The 17,786-nt window shown below is 45.4% G+C and overlaps 1 protein-coding gene across 1 annotated transcript; it reads left to right on the plus strand.

Moving 5' to 3' along the window:
* Positions 1-2,123: 2,123 nt before the first annotated feature.
* Positions 2,124-16,327, plus strand: MSMB (microseminoprotein beta). Its single transcript, XM_073354886.1, has 4 exons — positions 2,124-2,198; positions 4,822-4,912; positions 11,521-11,626; positions 16,198-16,327. Exons 1-4 carry the CDS (start codon positions 2,124-2,126, stop codon positions 16,325-16,327), a joined length of 402 nt encoding a protein of 133 aa, XP_073210987.1.
* Positions 16,328-17,786: the final 1,459 nt, after the last annotated feature.

Consider the following 17,786-nt stretch of genomic DNA (forward strand, 5'->3'; position numbering starts at 1 on the left):
TATTCTCAGTGGCCAATGACCAGAGCAGGGCCACCACCCTTCCCTCTCACCTTCCCTCCCCCACAAAAACCAACCAAAGAAGCATCTGCCCGAAGAGAATGCATCCCTGCTTTCAGACTATGGCCAGTGCATGCTAGGAAAGGGCTTTGGAGTTTAAATCAATGCTGCATGAACAGACAGGCAGGGTAGGTGTGATCAGTACAGCTCAGGTCGGTACCTCCCTATCAAATCCCAGTGCCTGGGGTGCAGGATCAGCCCTGTTAGATGGGGACACAGCACAGCCACACTTTGTAACCCCTGTACTGAGGCGCTAGCCTTTGTAACTCAGTGGCCTCTGTTCACTGGCTGGCATGACATTGGCTTGGCATCATGTTCACGGGTAATGGGACGTGAATACAGAAGTTATTAGCAGGGACCAAATGACCTTTCCCCGGATATCTAGTGACAAACTGGGGGAAGAGACTTCAGGAGCAGCCCATACTTGCATGGATGCACCCTTAACTTGCTAAGCATGAGGTAGGGATGCCAAATCTCAGTGAAAGTCAAGGGGATGGGGACAGGTGTTCCTGCATAGCCAGTGGAGCTGCTGCTTAAAGAGTCCTGGACAGACTTTGACACTCCCCTCTCCAGTGATTAAAGACAGAGCTAACTGGACTCAGCTGAGATCCTTGTTTCTGTTGAGCTATTACCAGAGCTGAAATCACTGACAAGCAGGTCTAGGTGCTAAGCCTTAGATCTGGTGGCGGGGAGACAGTGTTGCAGTGAAGGAGAATGCAGAGGCTGCACTAGCGGTGAGGTTCCGTACTACCCAGGAAATCGCTAAGAGCCGGGCGAAGCAGTGAAACCTCAGAGCATGGCATCACAGCCATGCCAGTGTCAGTAGAGGAGCTGAGCAGCAGCAAACAAGAGCCACGTGCAGAGGTGGTAGCAGCAGTGGAATCACTGCTCAATGAGCTTTCCCTGCTTTTTCCAGGGGAGGGGGGTGAACCCACCTCTGAACTCAGGATTCACTGATCGAGGACAATCAGCTGTGGTGGGGAGCAGTGCAGGAAAAGGGGCGTGCCGGGTTGAAGAGACTTTCACAGTCCAAGGTGGGAAACTGAAGCAAAGGACACTGCCCAACATACCATAGGGTGGGTGTTTGCTTATGGTTACACGTTGTTGAGTCATGGTTGTGGTGTTTACCCACATTAATGCTGGATTCCCTTTTCCTTGTATTAAACATTTTCTTTTGTTACACACAGACTCAGTGCTTGCCAGTGGGAAGCGTTGCCTCTTAGAGGTGCCCAGGGGTGGGATTTACTTTTCCCAGATTGCTGGGTGGAGGCTCAAGCTAGTTCTGTTTTGTACTGTCAAGAGTAACCCCTGGATATTGTTGCTACCAACACCACTGACAGAAGGGTTACACACTCAAGTGACCATTTTGAACATACTATATCACAACTCCTACTGCAGGGAGCAAGGAGACAAAGCTGTTGTGGGAAAGGGACAAGTACATTTGAAGACAATCCATTTGTTGAAATAATCCTTCTTTAACTTAAGCTTTCTCCTGTGGCTAAACTTTCAGCACCAGGTGGGAAGTGACTGGTACAACTACATTGCTACATGCAACCTCTGCTCACTATGCTGAAATGTTAGCCCTTAATGCCAGTCTTTGCAACAGGGAGGTCTTGGCAAAGATGCTTCTTTTGAAACCCCAGTGACCTGTATGAAGGCAACAGGAACAATAGAATACTTCCCTCTTCCTACTTTTTTATTTCACCTGCAAGCAAGTCATCCACCAGACCTCACCGTGCTGCTCCCCAGACCTGCCCACGCACTTGCTCTGCAGGAACACAATAGGTCTGTACTGTTTGGATGCAGAGGAGCCTGGAGTCCTGCAAGGGCATCCCAAATCTTGTCTGTTTGCACCAATTTCACTACATCTGGGCTCTCTGCAGCCACCAAGAAGGGGCAGGACCAGTCCACTGGTTCTATTTTGAACCAAACCTTCTTGCTAAACATTATCCAAATCTTAGTGATGCCTATATATGTGAGGTCTTTGCCTAATAGGCAACTGAGCTGCTTCCGTGTGGTTTGTTTGTGCAGGGCTCAGCTAGTCTGTCTCTAGACTCCGGTGCTATATGATAATTCACTGCAAACAAAGGTGTTACTCAGGCTGGACGTGTGCTTTGGAAGGAACACACTCTGGAATAATGGTGAGTCAACACACATCTTTCCTCTTGTAAGAACAGGAGGGACACATTGCAATTTTAAAGTACAGATTTTGGGTTTTCTTAGGGAAAGCTTCCCAGTTGCTACATAAAATAACTTCTTGTCTGACTTGTATATTTCCTTATCTGAGGGGATTTCAAGTTTAAATCAATTATAAAATGACAATGAATTTAAAAGAAAACTGACAGGTGCTGGGAGTGAGAGACACAGAGAGGGAGACTCAGTGTTCGTTTGTTTTTTGCCAGCACTGTAAAAGTCTGTCTGATTGTGGGGATATTTAGAATCCCTCTCTTCTGTCTCATGTAAAGGGATCTAAAAGGCTGGCTGCTGGGAGATTAGCTCATATTATAAATAAAAGCAAAGAGCCAAACTCTGCAGCCTTGACATGCTTTTAAACGTTCACAGACTTCCAATGAGAATTTTAGTTGATACAGCCTGTAGTTACAGGTTTCAGAGTAGCAGCCGTGATCGTCTGTATTCGCAAAAAGAAAAGGAGTACTTGTGGCACCTTAGAGACTAACCAATTTATTTGAGCATAAACTTTCGTAGTGAGCTGTAGCTCACGAAAGCTTAGGCTCAAATAAATTGGTTAGTCTCTAAGGTGCCACAAGTACTCCTTTTCTTTTTCCTGTAGTTAAGTAATTCAACTGAAGATTCCTCGAAAAACACCTAGCAGACTAGATACATTAAAATAAGACTCACTTACAAAAGTTACCATTGGGCTCTAACGCAGCAGCCAACATGTCACATCAGAGACATGCATTTGTTCAGCTCTACATAAAGCATGGTGAAGACTCAGGTGGAGTTCTCTCTAGGTTGCTGATTTCGCTCCCTCTCAGGGAAGTTGGGAATCACAAATGGCTAATACCACCTGAAGGCTGTTTGCCGCCTGTGTGAACTGAGCTGGGAGTCTCTATTGGAATCATTCATTTGTAAAAAAAAACCTGTTGGTGTGGGGGAAAATGCCCACATTTGTGCAGAATATTGTTTGCAGTGAATTATTAGGCCAGCTCTAGTCTCAATGCAGCTCCTAGTGGAAGAATGTCTGCACTATAACCACCATTGATTGTCACTCTTGGCAATTTCAGCAGAGGTCATGTATTCCTTGTTTGGCCAGCACTAAATTCACTCAGATGATGAGAGGTGACCCAGCCTCCAGCCCTCCACCTCTAAAATGGAACCAGAAGGAGCTCGGCCTAAAATGACCATCAAATTCAGCCTTCATGATTAAGGACACAAGAGGAAAAAACAATAGATATTGCTGTTCTAAATTCATGCAGGCACACAAAGTCTCAGGGTCGGACTTTCCTCTGTGCCCAAGCTCTGGAGGGGGAGCACCAGGAAACCAGTTATGGCTCCCTGATTTGGATCAGTCTCAAAGCACAGAGCAACTGAGGGGGTGCTCAGGTTATGGCTCCATGCTAGTGGAAGACAAGTGTGACCATCCTGATATTTGCCCTACACTGGGGTTGGAAGGAAGCTCCTGCAGTACTTGGCTGCAGCATCTTTTTGCCAGCAGAAAGTTTGCCTGTCGCCAAGGGAATTCCCTGCTGCCTGTATACAGCCAGTTTCTGGCCCCTTTGTACCACCCTCAGTGATACGAAGAGGCTTAGAATCAGGTGGCTTTTGTTCAAGTCACTGTGATTGTATAAAGAAAAGGAGTACTTGTGGCACATTAGAGACTAACAAATTTATTTGAGCATAAGCTTTCCTGAGCTACAGCTCACTTCATCGAAGCTTATGCTCAAATTGGTTAGTCTCTAAGGTGCCACAAGTCCTCCTTTTCTTTTTGCAAATACAGACTAACACGGCTACTACTCAGAAACCTGTGATTGTATAGCAAGTAAAATGCTGACACAGGGACTGGGCCAAACAGAGACTAATGAGCTAAATTTCTCTCATATAGACAGGCCAAAAGATGTATCTAGTTCTGGGACTAAACTGAAAGGCACTCATGCATGACTACATCAGACTATGATGAAAAGAACACACCCTCTAGGCAAGGTGGCAAGGTGCTATTATTCCTTTGACCGACTGCAACGAGCTCTCTCTGACCCGAATGCAGTATAAATAATTTCTACAGTGCAACAGTATGGAGTGAGCTTTCCAAGTCTGATACTTTTTATTAGATGGTCAAGTGCTATCCCCTGGGGAATTCTGAAGCATTGCCAACTGCTGGAATATTAATAGGTGGAAATGAAGAGCACAGAAATCTGATCTCCTGGTGTGAGATCAAACAAAGAAATAGTGTGGGTGGAGTTAAATTCTCCAACTGAGCAGAATGGGATGTCACTATAATAAATGGACTACTTATATGAAGATAAGGTTCATATCCACAATTGCTCCCAGGGATTTCTACCCCTGTAGAAAAAGCCTCCACCTGATTCTAAGGCTTTGATCCAGCAGAGCAAGTAACCATAGGCTTAAATAGGTTAAGTAAGTTAAATTAAAATTAAGCACATGCTTAAGTGCTTCGCTAAGCAGTAGCTTCCCTCTGTGAATGTATTCATCAATAAGGAGATTTGTCCTGATGATTTCTATGCCAATAAGCGATTTTTGAGCTATGAACCTTCAAGTGACTATGATTGAGTCGTCTGTCATTTACAGATGCACATGTTAGGCCTCCTTATCGTTGTCTTCTCAGTGACATCATGCGATGCACAATGCTGGCAGAAAACAATTGGATATGATGCACAAGGTAAGAAATCCTGCTGGCTGTGCCTAAGCTCCGGCGAGGGAACATCGCGGATCATAGAATCAAAGAATATCAGGGTTGGAAGGGACCTCAGGAGGTCATCTAGTCCAACCCCCTGCTCAAAGCAGGACCAATCCCCAACTAAATCATCTCAGCCAGGACTTTGTCAAGCCTGACCTTTAAAACTTCTAAGGAAGGAGATTCCACCACCTCCTTAGGTAATGCATTCCAGTGTTTCACCATCCTCCTAGTGAAAAAGTTTTTCCTAATATCCAACCTAAACCTCCCCCACCGCAACTTGAAACCATTACTCCTCGTTCTGTCATCTGCTACCACTGAGAACAGTCTAGATCCATCCTCTTTGGAACCCTCTTTCAGGTAGTTGAAAGCAGCTATCAAATCCCCCCTCATTCTTCTCTTCCACAGACTAAACAAGCCCAGTTCCCTCAGCCTCTCCTCATAAGTCATGTGTTCCAGTCCCCTAATCATTTTTGTTGTCCTCCGCTGGACGTTTTCCAATTTTTCCACATCCTTCTTGTAGTGTGGAGCCCAAAACTGGACACAGTACTCCAGATGAGACCTCAACAATGTCAAATAGAGGGGAACAATCATGTCCCTCGATCTGCTGGCAATGCCCCTACTTATACAGCCCAAAATGCCATTGGCCTTCTTGGCAACAAGGGCACACTGTTGACTCATATCCAGCTTCTTGTCCACTGTAACCCCCAGGTCCTTTTCTGCAGAACTGCTGCCTAGCTATTCGGTCCCTAGTCTGTAGCTGTGCATGGGATTCTTCTGTCCTAAGTGCAGGACTCTGCACTTGTCCTTGTTGAACCTCATCAGATTTCTTTTGGCCTAATCCTCTAATTTGTCTAGGGCCCTCTGTATCCTATCCCTACCCTCCAGCATATCTACATCTCCTCCCAGTTTAGTGTCATCTGCAAACTTGCTGAGGGTGCAATCCACACCATCCTCCACATCATTAATGAAGATATTGAACAAAATCGGCCCCAGGACCGAACCTTGGGGCACTCCACTTGATATCGGCTGCCAACTAGACATGGAGCCATTGATCACTACCCGTTGAGCCCGACAATCTAGCCAGCTTTCTATCCTCCTTATCGTCCATTCATCCAGCCCATAGTTCTTTAACTTATTGGCAAGAATACTGTGGGAGACAGTGTCAAAAGCTTTGCTAAAGTCAAGGAACAACACGCCCACTGCTTTTCCCTCATCCACAGAGCCAGTTATCTCGTCATAGAAGGCAATTAGATTAGTCAGGCATGACTTGCCCTTGATGAATCCATGCTGACTGTTCCTGATCACTTTCCTCTCCTCTAAGTGCTTCAGAATTGATTCCTTGAGGACTTGCTCCACGATTTTTCCAGGGACTGAGGTGAGGCTGACTGGCCTGTAGTTCCCAGGATCCTCCTTCTTCCCTTTTTTAAAGATGGGCACTACATTAGCCTTTTTCCAGTTGTCCAGAACCTCCCCCGATCGCCATGAGTTTTCAAAGATAATGGCCAATGGCTCTGCAATCTCATCCGCCAACTCCTTTAGCACTCTCGGATTCAGCGCATCCGGCCATATGGAGTTGTGCTCGTCCAGCTTTTCTAAATAGTCCCGAATCACTTCTTTCTCCACAGAGGGCTGGTCACCTTCTCCCAATGCTGTGCTGCCCAGTGCAGCAGTCTGGGAGCTGACCTTGTTTGTGAAGACAGAGGCAAAAAAAGCATTGAGTACATTAGCTTTCTCCACATCCTCTGTCACTAGGTTGCCTCCCTCATTCAGTAAGGGGCCCATACTTTCCTTGACTTTCTTCTTGTTGCTAACATACCTGAACAAACCCTTCTTGTTACTCTTAACATCTCTTGCTAGCTGCACCTCCAGATGTGATTTGGCCTTCCTGATTTCCCTCCTGCATGCCTGAGCAATATCTTTATACTCTTCCCTGGTCATTTGTCCAATCTTCCACTTCTTGTAAGCTTCTTTTTTGTGTTTAAGATCAGCAAGGATTTCACTGTTAAGCCAAGTTGGTCGCCTGCCATATTTACTATTCTTTCTACACATCGGGATGGTTTGTCCCTGTAACCTCAATAAGGATTCTTTAAAATACAGCCAGCTCTCCTGGACTCCTTTCCCCCTCATGTTATTCTCCCAGGGGATCCTGCCCATCAGTTCCCTGAGGTTGTCAAAATCTGCTTTTCTGAAGTACAGGGTCCGTATTCTGCTGCTTTCCTTTCTTCCCTGTGTCAGGATCCTGAACTCGGCCATCTCATGGTCACTGCCTCCCAGGTTCCCATCCACTTTTGCTTCCTCTACTAATTCTTCCTGGTTTGTGAGCAGCAGGTCAAGAAGAGCTCTGCCCCTAGTTGGTTCCTCCTGCCCTTGCACCAGGAAATTGTCCCCTACATTTTCCGAAAACTTCCTGGATTGTCTCTGCACTGCTGTATTGCTCTCCCAGCAGATACCAGGGTGATTGAAACCTCCCATGAGAACCAGGGCCTGCGATCTAGTAACTTCCATTAGTTGCCAGAAGAAAGCCTCGTCCAACTCATCCCCCTGGTCCGGTGGTCTATAGCAGACTCCCACCAGACATCACCCTTGTTGCTCACGCTTCTAAACTTAATCCAGAGACACTCAGGTTTTTCTGCAGTTTCATACTGGAGCTCTGAGCAGTCATACTGCTCTCTTACATAGAATGCAACTCCCCCACCTTTTCTGCCCTGCCTGTCCTTCCTGAACAGTTTATATCCATCCATGACAGTGCTCAAGTCATTTGAGTTATCTCACCAAGTCTCTGTTATTCCAATCACATCATAATTCCTTGACTGTGCCAGGACTTCCAGGACCCTGCTTGTTTCCCAGGCTTGTTACATTTGTGTATAGGCACTTGAGATAACTTGCTGTTTGTCCTGCTTTCTTAGTATGAGGCAGAAGCCCTCCTCTTTCGGGTTCTCCTGCTTGTGCTTTCTCCCAGTATCCCACGTCCCCACTTACCTCTGGGCTTTGGTCTCCTTCCCCCAGTGAACCTAGTTTAAAGCTCTCCTCACAGGTTAGCCAGCCTGCTTGCGAAGATGCTCTTCCCTCTCTTTGTTAGGTGGAGCCCGTCTCTGCCTAGCACTCCTCCTTCTTGGAACACCATCCCATGGTCAAAATCCAAAGCCTTCTCTCCGACACCACCTGCATAGCCATTCGTTGACTTCCACGATTTGACGGTCTCTACCCAGGCCTTTTCCTGAGGGCTCATTGGCCACTCCCAATAAAGCTCAGAGCAACTGAGACACTGCTCTAAGCCACTAGTGTAGCCACTGGTGGATAGGTGTCACAGTCCCCTGTGGAGGGAGGAGGCTGGTGCAAGCCAGCAAAAAAGTTCCCCTATTCCAGGGGAATTCCCTGTTGGCTGTATGCAGCCCTTTCTGGCCCCTTTGCACTATCTCAGGAGATTTCAGTGTGAAATCTGGCCTTTTCCATGCACATCACTGAGAACAGAGTTGTTCGCTAAATTTAACACCTGTCTGTTGAAACCTAACCAGGGACAAGAAACCAGGGAAGATGGGGAGGGACGTGGGATGGCTGGTGAGTCATGAATACAGATCTACTGTTGGAGGAAGGTGGTAAACTGAGGCCATGAGAGAAAGGGGGACTGGGAAGTGTTAGTGATGCCACACATTCCAGGACAGTTTTCTGAAAGCTTGCACAGCCAAAAGAGCCCTTACACATATGGATTTTGGGGCACAAATGGCATTTGTACAGAGATTTTCAAAGGAACAGCCAGACATGTGTTCATAAAAGGCACAAGTGGGCGAAGGCTGTGGGGGGCTGGCTTCTGGGAGTTGTGCAGCTCTTATTTTCAGATCTGGATGGGATGAGATTACGGTAATTTACACAAACACGAGTCAGTCATGGGGCCAAGAAGGTTCAGGGCCCAACAGCCAATGGAGGGCTTCTGCTGCAGTTCAGAAGAGGTAGTCTCTGACACAAGGACTTTGATGGGTGTGGGGATGTGGGAGATGAAGGCTAGCAGGTTTCTTGGGGAACACCCAAGAACAAGCATCAGTTTGACAAGTTTTTGCACTCTGGTGGGTAAGGGAGAAGAGGCAGGAGAAGATGAGAGATGCAAGAGCACTGGGGACATCACAGAATCAGCCAGGCTGTAGCATGCACAAACCTTTTGCCTGGCTTGTCTTGCCCAGTGTACTGGTGGTGAACACTGTTCTAAAATGCACTGTGTCCAGGCTGTGTAGGGGTGCATTCCAGCAGCACCAAGGCCTGCCACATTGCACACTGGCTGCTCTCATGACTACCAGGAGCAGGCTGGGCAGTGTCCCTGAACACGTACAGAGACAGCAGGGAAGCTAAACACATCAGGCGAGAGTCTACGGCTGGCAGGGCACTGGCAACAAGAAGGAGGGTTTTTAAAAGTATATCTGGAACAAAAGAAATCCAAACAATAGTACAGGTTCCTTAGTAGATGAAATGGTAAAGTTGCTGATAATGATACAAAGACGGTGTTCAATACATATTTCTGTTCTGTATTTGGAAAGAAACAGGATAGTGTATTACTAGAGGAGGAACTACTTTTAAGGCCATTCATGATTTGTCCTCACCCTACCTCACATCTCTCATTATTCATGAAGATATCGACTCCGACCTCCAACTAGCCCATGATGCAAACCTCTATTGCTCACTTGTTAAATTTGCAAACAAGCCCCTTTGTGCTTACTCCCATGCTGCCCCACACACTTTGGAGGAACTCCCTGTAAACAGCCACAAAGCTACTTCATAATCCACTTTCAAATCCCTCCTCATAACTCTACTTTGCCATAATGCTTACAAAAAACTTGACATTGGGCGAGGGTGCTGGTGTGCTGAGACCACTGCCTATCATGCTGACCAATATTGTCTCATTGTTTCCTTATACTCCTGTCTGTATCTGCTGTCTCTTGTCTTATACTTAGATTGTAAGCTCTTCAGGGCAGAGGCAGTCTTTTTGTTCTTTGTTTGTACAGCGCCTAGTGCAATGGGGTAAGCACTATGGTAATACAAATGATAAACAGCAACAACTAAGGAGAATGTTAAACAGCATCTGCTAGGGATAAAAGTTTTAAGATCAGCAGGCCCAGATAACTTGCACCCAAGACCCGTAGGAGAGTTGGCTGAGGAGATCTGACCAATTTTTAATAAACCTTGGAATACTGGGGAAATTCCAGAGGACTGGAAGAGTGCAAGTGCTGTGCTAATATGCAAAAAGGGCAAGTGAGATGACCCTGATAATTATAGGCAGAGTGAGCCTGATATAAGTGCTGGGCAAAACAACAAAGCTGATGTGGGATTCCATCAATAAAGAATTAGAGGACAGAAATATAATTAATGCCACTCAATATTGTTTTATGGAAATAGGCCTTATCAAATAATTAACTCAGGTTTGAGATTACAAATTTGGTTGATAATGATTCAGAAACATCAAAACACTTCATTTCAGCTAGTTCAGCCTTAATCTGTGTCCTCCTGAGATGCTATTGAGCCTCAAACCTCCATCTGTAGATCAGTGTCCCCAGATGGACTACATCTCCCATGATGCACCATGGCCATGTGCCACTGCAGTGGTTCAACCAATGGGAACACTACAGTGCAGCATGGGAGATATAGTCCAGCTGGGGCATCTGACTCAAAGAAGAATGGGAGGCATGAAGCATCCAAACTACAACTCCCATGAGGCACTGCAGAAGCTCAAGACAGACACAGATTTGGGTCAGTTTGACATTATATGAAACATTTTGGTTTGGAAAACTAAATCATTTCTATTTGGCTTTGCCCAGCCTGATGGGAAAAGAAAATCAATTTTTTTTTTGGCAAAGTTGACATTTTTCCCATGGAAATTTTTGATTTTTTTGGTGGGTTCATTCAAAAACCATGTTGATAGAGCTGCTAGAAAAATTTCTACTAGCTGGCTTCTATTATTTCAGTGCTTTGCAAACACTAATTATCTTCACAACTCCCCTGTGAGGTAAGGAAATTGACCCAAAATGAAACATTACCTCCCCAGTGATGAAGTAGTTTCCATTTTCCAAATAAGGAATGGAGGCAGAGAGAGATTATTTAACCTACCCCAGGTCACACAAGGGATCTCTGGAAGAGCTGGGAATTGAACTCACATCTCCTGAGTCCCAAGCTAGGGCCTTAATCACAAGAATTTGAAATGTACTAGGGACTGAATCAAAGGCCACTGAAGTCAACAGGAGTTTGTCCATTGACTTCAATGGGCTTTAGGTCAGGCCTTAAAAATGTGTGCCAATAATGTGATTCAGTGGAATCTGAGCAGAGAAATAGCTTTCCAAGCAATCCCACCTTATCTGCAATCCTCTCTGTCCCCTGAATTGTCCAGGGTCTTACATTGGTTTGTCTCCTCTTGTTTAGATTGTTACGTCCTTTGGGCAGGAAATGGGTCTTAGCAGGCTGAGAGTTTATGGTGCTATATAAAAAAAACTTAGAACAAACTACACTCCAGCCTCATATTAAATATACAAAGACCAAACCCAGATTTCATAAACAATTTTAAGTTAATTGTACTATTGGCATGTACCAGCAAGTTGGCTATGTCCTTTCAGGTTGCACTGATGAGAAAGGAGTGCTACATGAATTTAACTCCAAATGGAAAACGAAGGATTGCCAGAGCTGTAGCTGTCACAAGAAAATAATGCGCTGCTGCAGCCTGTGAGTATAAAATATATGCACAGTGATTTTTCCTGCAGGGTTCAGGCCACACGCTCAGATTTCTCTGTGGGGAAAAAAATGCAAAGCTGTCCTGGGTGACGTCGCAGCCAGTCCATCCTCTTGCAGTCCTGAGTGGCATTGCAGCAACTCTGCCTCAGGTTTCCCCCACCAGACAGCTGTTTGGCCCTGCAACAGTCCGCCTCATCTCATCACGCCAGCCCTCCAGCCAGGTCACTTATAATCACATCCCTTCCAGGGTAATAAAGAGTCCCACAGGCTGAAAGTCCAGTGTCCCTATATAGGGTCATCAGCCCCAGCCCTGCACCCTCTTCCTCAGGGAGGCTTTATGTCAAGGTTCCTTCTCCACTCTGAACTCTAGGGTACAAATGTGGGGACCTGCATGAAACACCCCCTAAGCTTATTCTTACCAGCTTAGGTTAAAACTTCCCCAAGGTACAAACTTTTACCTTTTGTCCTTGGACCTTATGCTGCCACCAGCAAGTGTGTTAAACAAAGAACAGGGAAAGAGCCCACTTGGAGACATCTTCCCCTCAAAATATCCCCCCAAGCTCTACACCCCCTTTCCTGGGGAAGGCTTGATAAAAATCCTCACCAATTTGCATAGGTGAACACAGACCCAAACCCTTGGATCTTAAGAACAATGAAAAAGCAATCAGGTTCTTAAAAGAGAATTTTAATTAAAGTAAAAGAATCACCTCTGTAAAATCAGGATGGTAAATACCTTACAGGGTAATCAGATTCAAAACATAGAGAATCCCTCTAGGCAAAACCTTAAGTTACAAAAAGACACAAAAACAGGAATATACATCCCATTCAGCACAACTTATTTTATCAGCCATTTAAACAAAAGAGAATCTAACGCATATCTAACTAGATTGCTTACTAACTCTTTACAGGAGTTCTGACCTGCATTCTTGCTCTGGTCCCGGCAAAAGCATCACACACACAAACAGAATCTTTGTTTCCCCCACCCTCCAGCTTTGAAAGTAACTTGTCTCCTCATTGGTCATTTTGGTCAGGTGCCCGCGAGGTTATCCTAGCTTCGTAACCCTTTACAGGGGAAAGGGTTTTGCCTCTGGCCAGGAGGGATTTTATAGTTCTGTATACAGAAAGGTGGTTACCCTTCTCTTTATATTTATGACACTTTATTATCCCCATTTCTAGAGAACCCAGGCCCAGCCTTGTCTCTAGGGTTCCTGCCCAGGAACTCTGTGTTTAAGGAGCTAGGACCTGCTCCTTACAATCACTTGCTGCTTCCCTTGCTGTTGCCCTGCCTACTTCCTACCTGCTCCACCTGTCTACATCACTACGCTCTCCAGACCCCTCTCTGTCTCTCTCTGGAAGTCCAACTCCTGGTGCAGCATCTTGCCAGTCTGCTTGCTGAGAAGTCTCCTCTCCAGAGTTCCCAGCCTTTCTAGCTGCAACCCCTTGTCTTATCTGCTGCCTTCTTATTCCAGCTGTCCATGTCCCAGCAGTTAGCTGCAGCAGAGGAGGTAGCTAGCCTACTTGTTAAGCCCTTAGTGGCTATGGTAGGATGGGTTCTATACACTCCACTCAAATACCCCAAAGGCACAGCTCTCCTGAGAGAAATTTTTGCTGTTACATTGACTCAACAAGTCATTATACTAAAGAATAAATAAATGAAAAGTGGGTTTAAGCCACAAACAATTTGGATTGAGAGTAAGATTTATAAACCCCTCCAAAATTTGAGGGGGATTCGGATCTCAGATTTGGGTTCAAAGATGGACCCCATGTACAAAATGTGCATCAATTGTGATTTCAAACACTCTGAGCATGAAGAGTCCCCCTGCTCCAACTACTAGACTATCCTAATTTACTCATCTCACAGTAATTTACATCACAGTACTACTACACAGTAGTTGTAGCTGAGATAGAGAAGGCACTGCCATTCTAACTCCACACACCACCCATTTTAACTGCCCACCTTTGAAATATGTTCCGTGTGAGTGTGCATGCACATGTAATATTCTTTGCTTGGTCTCAGCCTAAAGGTAAAATTTAACCTGAAATAATTTGATCCAGAACTTTTTGAGTTATGGGCATAGAATTGTAGAAATCATAGAATCATAGAAGACTAGGGTTGGAAGAGACCTCAGGAGGTCACCTAGTCCAACTCCCTGCTGAAAGCAGGACCAACCCCAGCTAAATCATCCCAGCCAGGGCTTTATCAAGCCGGGCCTTAAAAACCTCTATGCAGAGCTAGAAGGGACCTTGAGATAGCACAGAGGGCTGGACTTGATGATGGGGCAGGACCAAGTAAAGCTAGATCATCCCTGGCATGTGTTTGTCCAACCTGTTCTTAACAGCCTCCAATGATGGGGTTTCCACAACTTCCTTTGGAAGCCTATTCCAGAGCTTAACTATCAATATAGTTAGAAAGCTTTTCCTAATATCTAACCTAAAGCTCCCTTTCTGCAGATTAGACCCATTATTTCTTGTCCTACATTCTGTGGACATGGAGAACAATTGATCAATGTCCTCTCTGTAACAGCCCTTAAGGTATCTGAAGACTATCAGGTCCCCCCTCCCCCAGCCTTCTTTTCTCAAGTCTAGACACTCCCAGTTTTTTTTAACCTTTCCTCACAGGTCAGGTTTCCTAAACCTTTTATCATTTTTTGTTGCTCTCCTCTGGACTCTCTCCTCTGCACTCTCTCCAATTTGCTTATATCTTTTGTAAAATGTGGCACCAAGAACTGGACACAATACTCCTGCGAAGGCCTCTCCAGTGCTGACTACAGAGGGACAGTTATCTTCGATGACTTACATACAACACTCCTCTTAATACAGCCCAGAATATTAGCCTTTTTTCCATCACATTGGCGGCTCATATTCAATTTGTGATCTACTATAACCCCCAGATCTTTTTCAGCCTTACTACCACCTACCCAGTTATTCCCCATTTTGTTACTGTGCATTCAATTTTTCCTTCTAAGTGTAGTACTTTGCACTTTTCTTTATTGAATTTCATGTTGTTGATTTTGGACCAGTTCTCCAATTTGTCAAGGTCTTTTTGAATTCCAAAACTGCCCTCCAAAGTGCTTGCAGCCACTCCCAGCTTGGTGTCATCTGCAAGTTTTATAAGCGTACTCTCCACTCCATTATCCGAGTCATTAATGAAAATACTGAATAGTACCGGACAAAGGACTAACCCCTGTGGGACCTCAGTAGATATGCCCTCCCCATTTGACAGCAAACTATTGATATCTACTCTTTGAGTATGGTCTTTCAACCAGTTGTGCACCCAACTTATAGTAATTTCATCTAGACCACATTTCCCCAGTTTGCTTATGAGAATCACATGGGACTGTGTCAAAAGCCTCACTAAAATGAAGGTATATCACATCTACTGCTTTTCCCCATCCCCTAGGCCAGTAAGCCTTTCAAAGTAAAAAGTTCCAGTAGTCCATGTCTCACGAGGAGCTAATGAAGGTCCCCTAGATATGCTTGTTTGTAGGAGAATCTGCTGTCAGAGAAGCTGTGAATGTTTTAAGGAGAAGTGTTTTTGCAGGTCGACCTGTTTCAATACAACTTGGGGACACCCTTAACAACATATATGAGAATTTGGAGTAAGAAAAGCTCCTGAAATATACTTCTCTAAATAGAATCATAGACTTTAAGGTCAGAATGGACCATTATGATTGTCTAGTCCGACCTCCTGCACAACGCAGGCCACAGAATCTCACCCACCCACTCCTGTAACAAACCCCTAACTTATGTCTGAGCTATTGAAGTCCTCAAATCGTGGTTTAAAGACTTCAAGGTGCAGAGAATCCTCCATTTGAACCATTCAAAATGTCTAGTCACACCCAATATACATTTCCACACAGGGCATTTCTAAAAGCCCCTCTTAAATTCATTTCAGTGTGCTGACACATAGAGCTGCAGTTCTACCCCTAATAATAATAACCCCCATTATGATTTATTTTTAAATTGCTGATTAACCCTCACACAGTCCCAGTGAAGTACAGTATGTATGTGTAACTAGCTCCCTTCCCCTGTTCAGTGGGGCATAGAAATTTGGCAGTGTTGATAGCAATGATGACTGCCTACAAACCTCCAAGGGAAGCACTGTAGGTGCTCCAAATGTCAGAACCTAACACTGGGTGGGTTTGCCCAGACATGACACTCATACACAGGGATCATAAAATAAAATGGACTTTTGCTCTTGGTTTGCCAGAGAGACGATAAAAAGACAAAATGTCTATCAGAATGTAGAGCAGCTCAATTCGAGTTCCACTAAGCATCATGAAATAGCATTAGGCTAGGACACACAGCATGATGACAATTCTAATAACTGCCACTTGCCAACAGTTAAAGCTTTTGGCCTGCACACAGGTACACAACAATGTATTAAGGACCTGATTCTCCACTCCACTACTTCAGCGTAAGTCCCCCCTGGCTTCAGTGAATTGACGCTGGCATAAACCCAGAGTAACCAAGTGGAGAGTCAGACCCCACATTTGCTGTCTCTCTGCAATATCCTGACATATCTCACACACTTGTGTTTGCTTTGCCTTTCCCACTGATAGCGTTGCCACCCCTACTGACTACGATGAAGAGAAATGTGAAAGTATATTCTATGAGGAGACCTGTAGCTACAATGTGGTGGAGAAGGCTGACCCCTCTAAGCCCTGTGAGGTCCATGGTCTCGTGGGCTAACAAACAACCCATTCAGAATCAAGACTGGCATCCAGGCAAATCTTTCTGGAACACAGTTGTTTTTAAGAATCCTTAAGCAATTCAGTGTGTGAGAATAACAGCCCTATATTTGATTCTAGGGTGTTTCTGTTACTATCTGCGGTGGCATAATCAAGCTATGAGCACAGGTCTTGTAAATTCTTTTCTGATGACCATTAGATTAAAATAAACTCTGATGCAGAATCAAAGGTCTGTCAGAGAATCTTCTTGATCTTTTCCCTCGCCATCACTGTTGCTGGAACCACTGGATGCATGTGGAGGAAGCACGCATGCTATAAAGGACTCTGAAAGAGCCTTTACTTTCTTTCCAGCAGGGAACTCAAGCTGCTGCAGGTTCATGAGTGATCAGGGGATATTTGATGGACAAGCTTGTCTTTCCCAAACCTTCCTTGAATGCATGGCCTGGTGTTGTCCAATGCCATAGCATCCTTTGTATCAGACTCAGTGAATGGTCTGTAAGTAGCAGCAGTCCATTACAATATCCAAAACACAGCACAATGCTGATGGAGGTCCCCCATGCCTGTTCTCACATTCATCTGGGTAAGTGTCCAGTAAGAGGACATCATGCATCCAGGAGGCCAGGCACCGCAGATCAATTCAACAGTGCTGCAGCAGGATGAGGAGGCAGCAGAGGAGTGTGCACATCTGTGAGGATCAGTACGTCTGGTGGTTGTGCTTTGTGCCAGGAAACTGTTCAACACAGGCAGAGTGCTGCACACCAAGAGATCACACTGATCCTTGGTATGCCAGGAGGGCAGCCTCCATTTCTCGGCTGGTACAACAACTGAGTTGGCATCATGGATCCAATCCGGACACAGTGAGAGACAGAGTGTTCCCAGCCCCCAGGGCCTCCAGCAGTGTCTGGCTGCCTGGGTGACTTTAGCCAGCAGAACGTGCTCATGGCACCTTCAGCAGCCCCAAGCAAAGCACTCTGTGGGGTTCCAGAAAATCACTCCAGGCATGGTGTAGGCAGCTGTCCCTGTCCCAAGTGGTGGGCCATGGTCCTTCTGGGCTTAGGAAAGTCCCCACGTGGGTGGGTAAGGTGACTTGGAAAGTGTATTGACATGTCAGATCTGTCCCTAAGTACTAGAGACAAAAATACCTGGGATAGTAGGTAGATGCTAAATGAACAAGTCATGCACTGCCACAGCAGCAAGATGCCAAACCATTATCCTAACTGTACACCTAACCTAGACATCCTCCCGGAAACTGGAGGGGGGCATGTACATCTGCAAGTAGATGTTGGTGATGTTCTCCTGAACCCTGCTCTCAGAGCTGGCCTGCCCCCTGCAGCTAAAAGTTCAATGATTTATTGGCAGGTGAGGTCACCTCATACCCAACTACAAAATGGGGAATACGTGGATAGGCAGTAGAACTGCAGAAAAGGATCTGGGGGTTTTAGCGGATCACAAATTGAACA

The sequence above is a fragment of the Lepidochelys kempii genome, chromosome 7 (genome assembly GCF_965140285.1).
Source record: "Lepidochelys kempii isolate rLepKem1 chromosome 7, rLepKem1.hap1, whole genome shotgun sequence".
Taxonomy (NCBI): Eukaryota; Metazoa; Chordata; order Testudines; family Cheloniidae; genus Lepidochelys; species Lepidochelys kempii.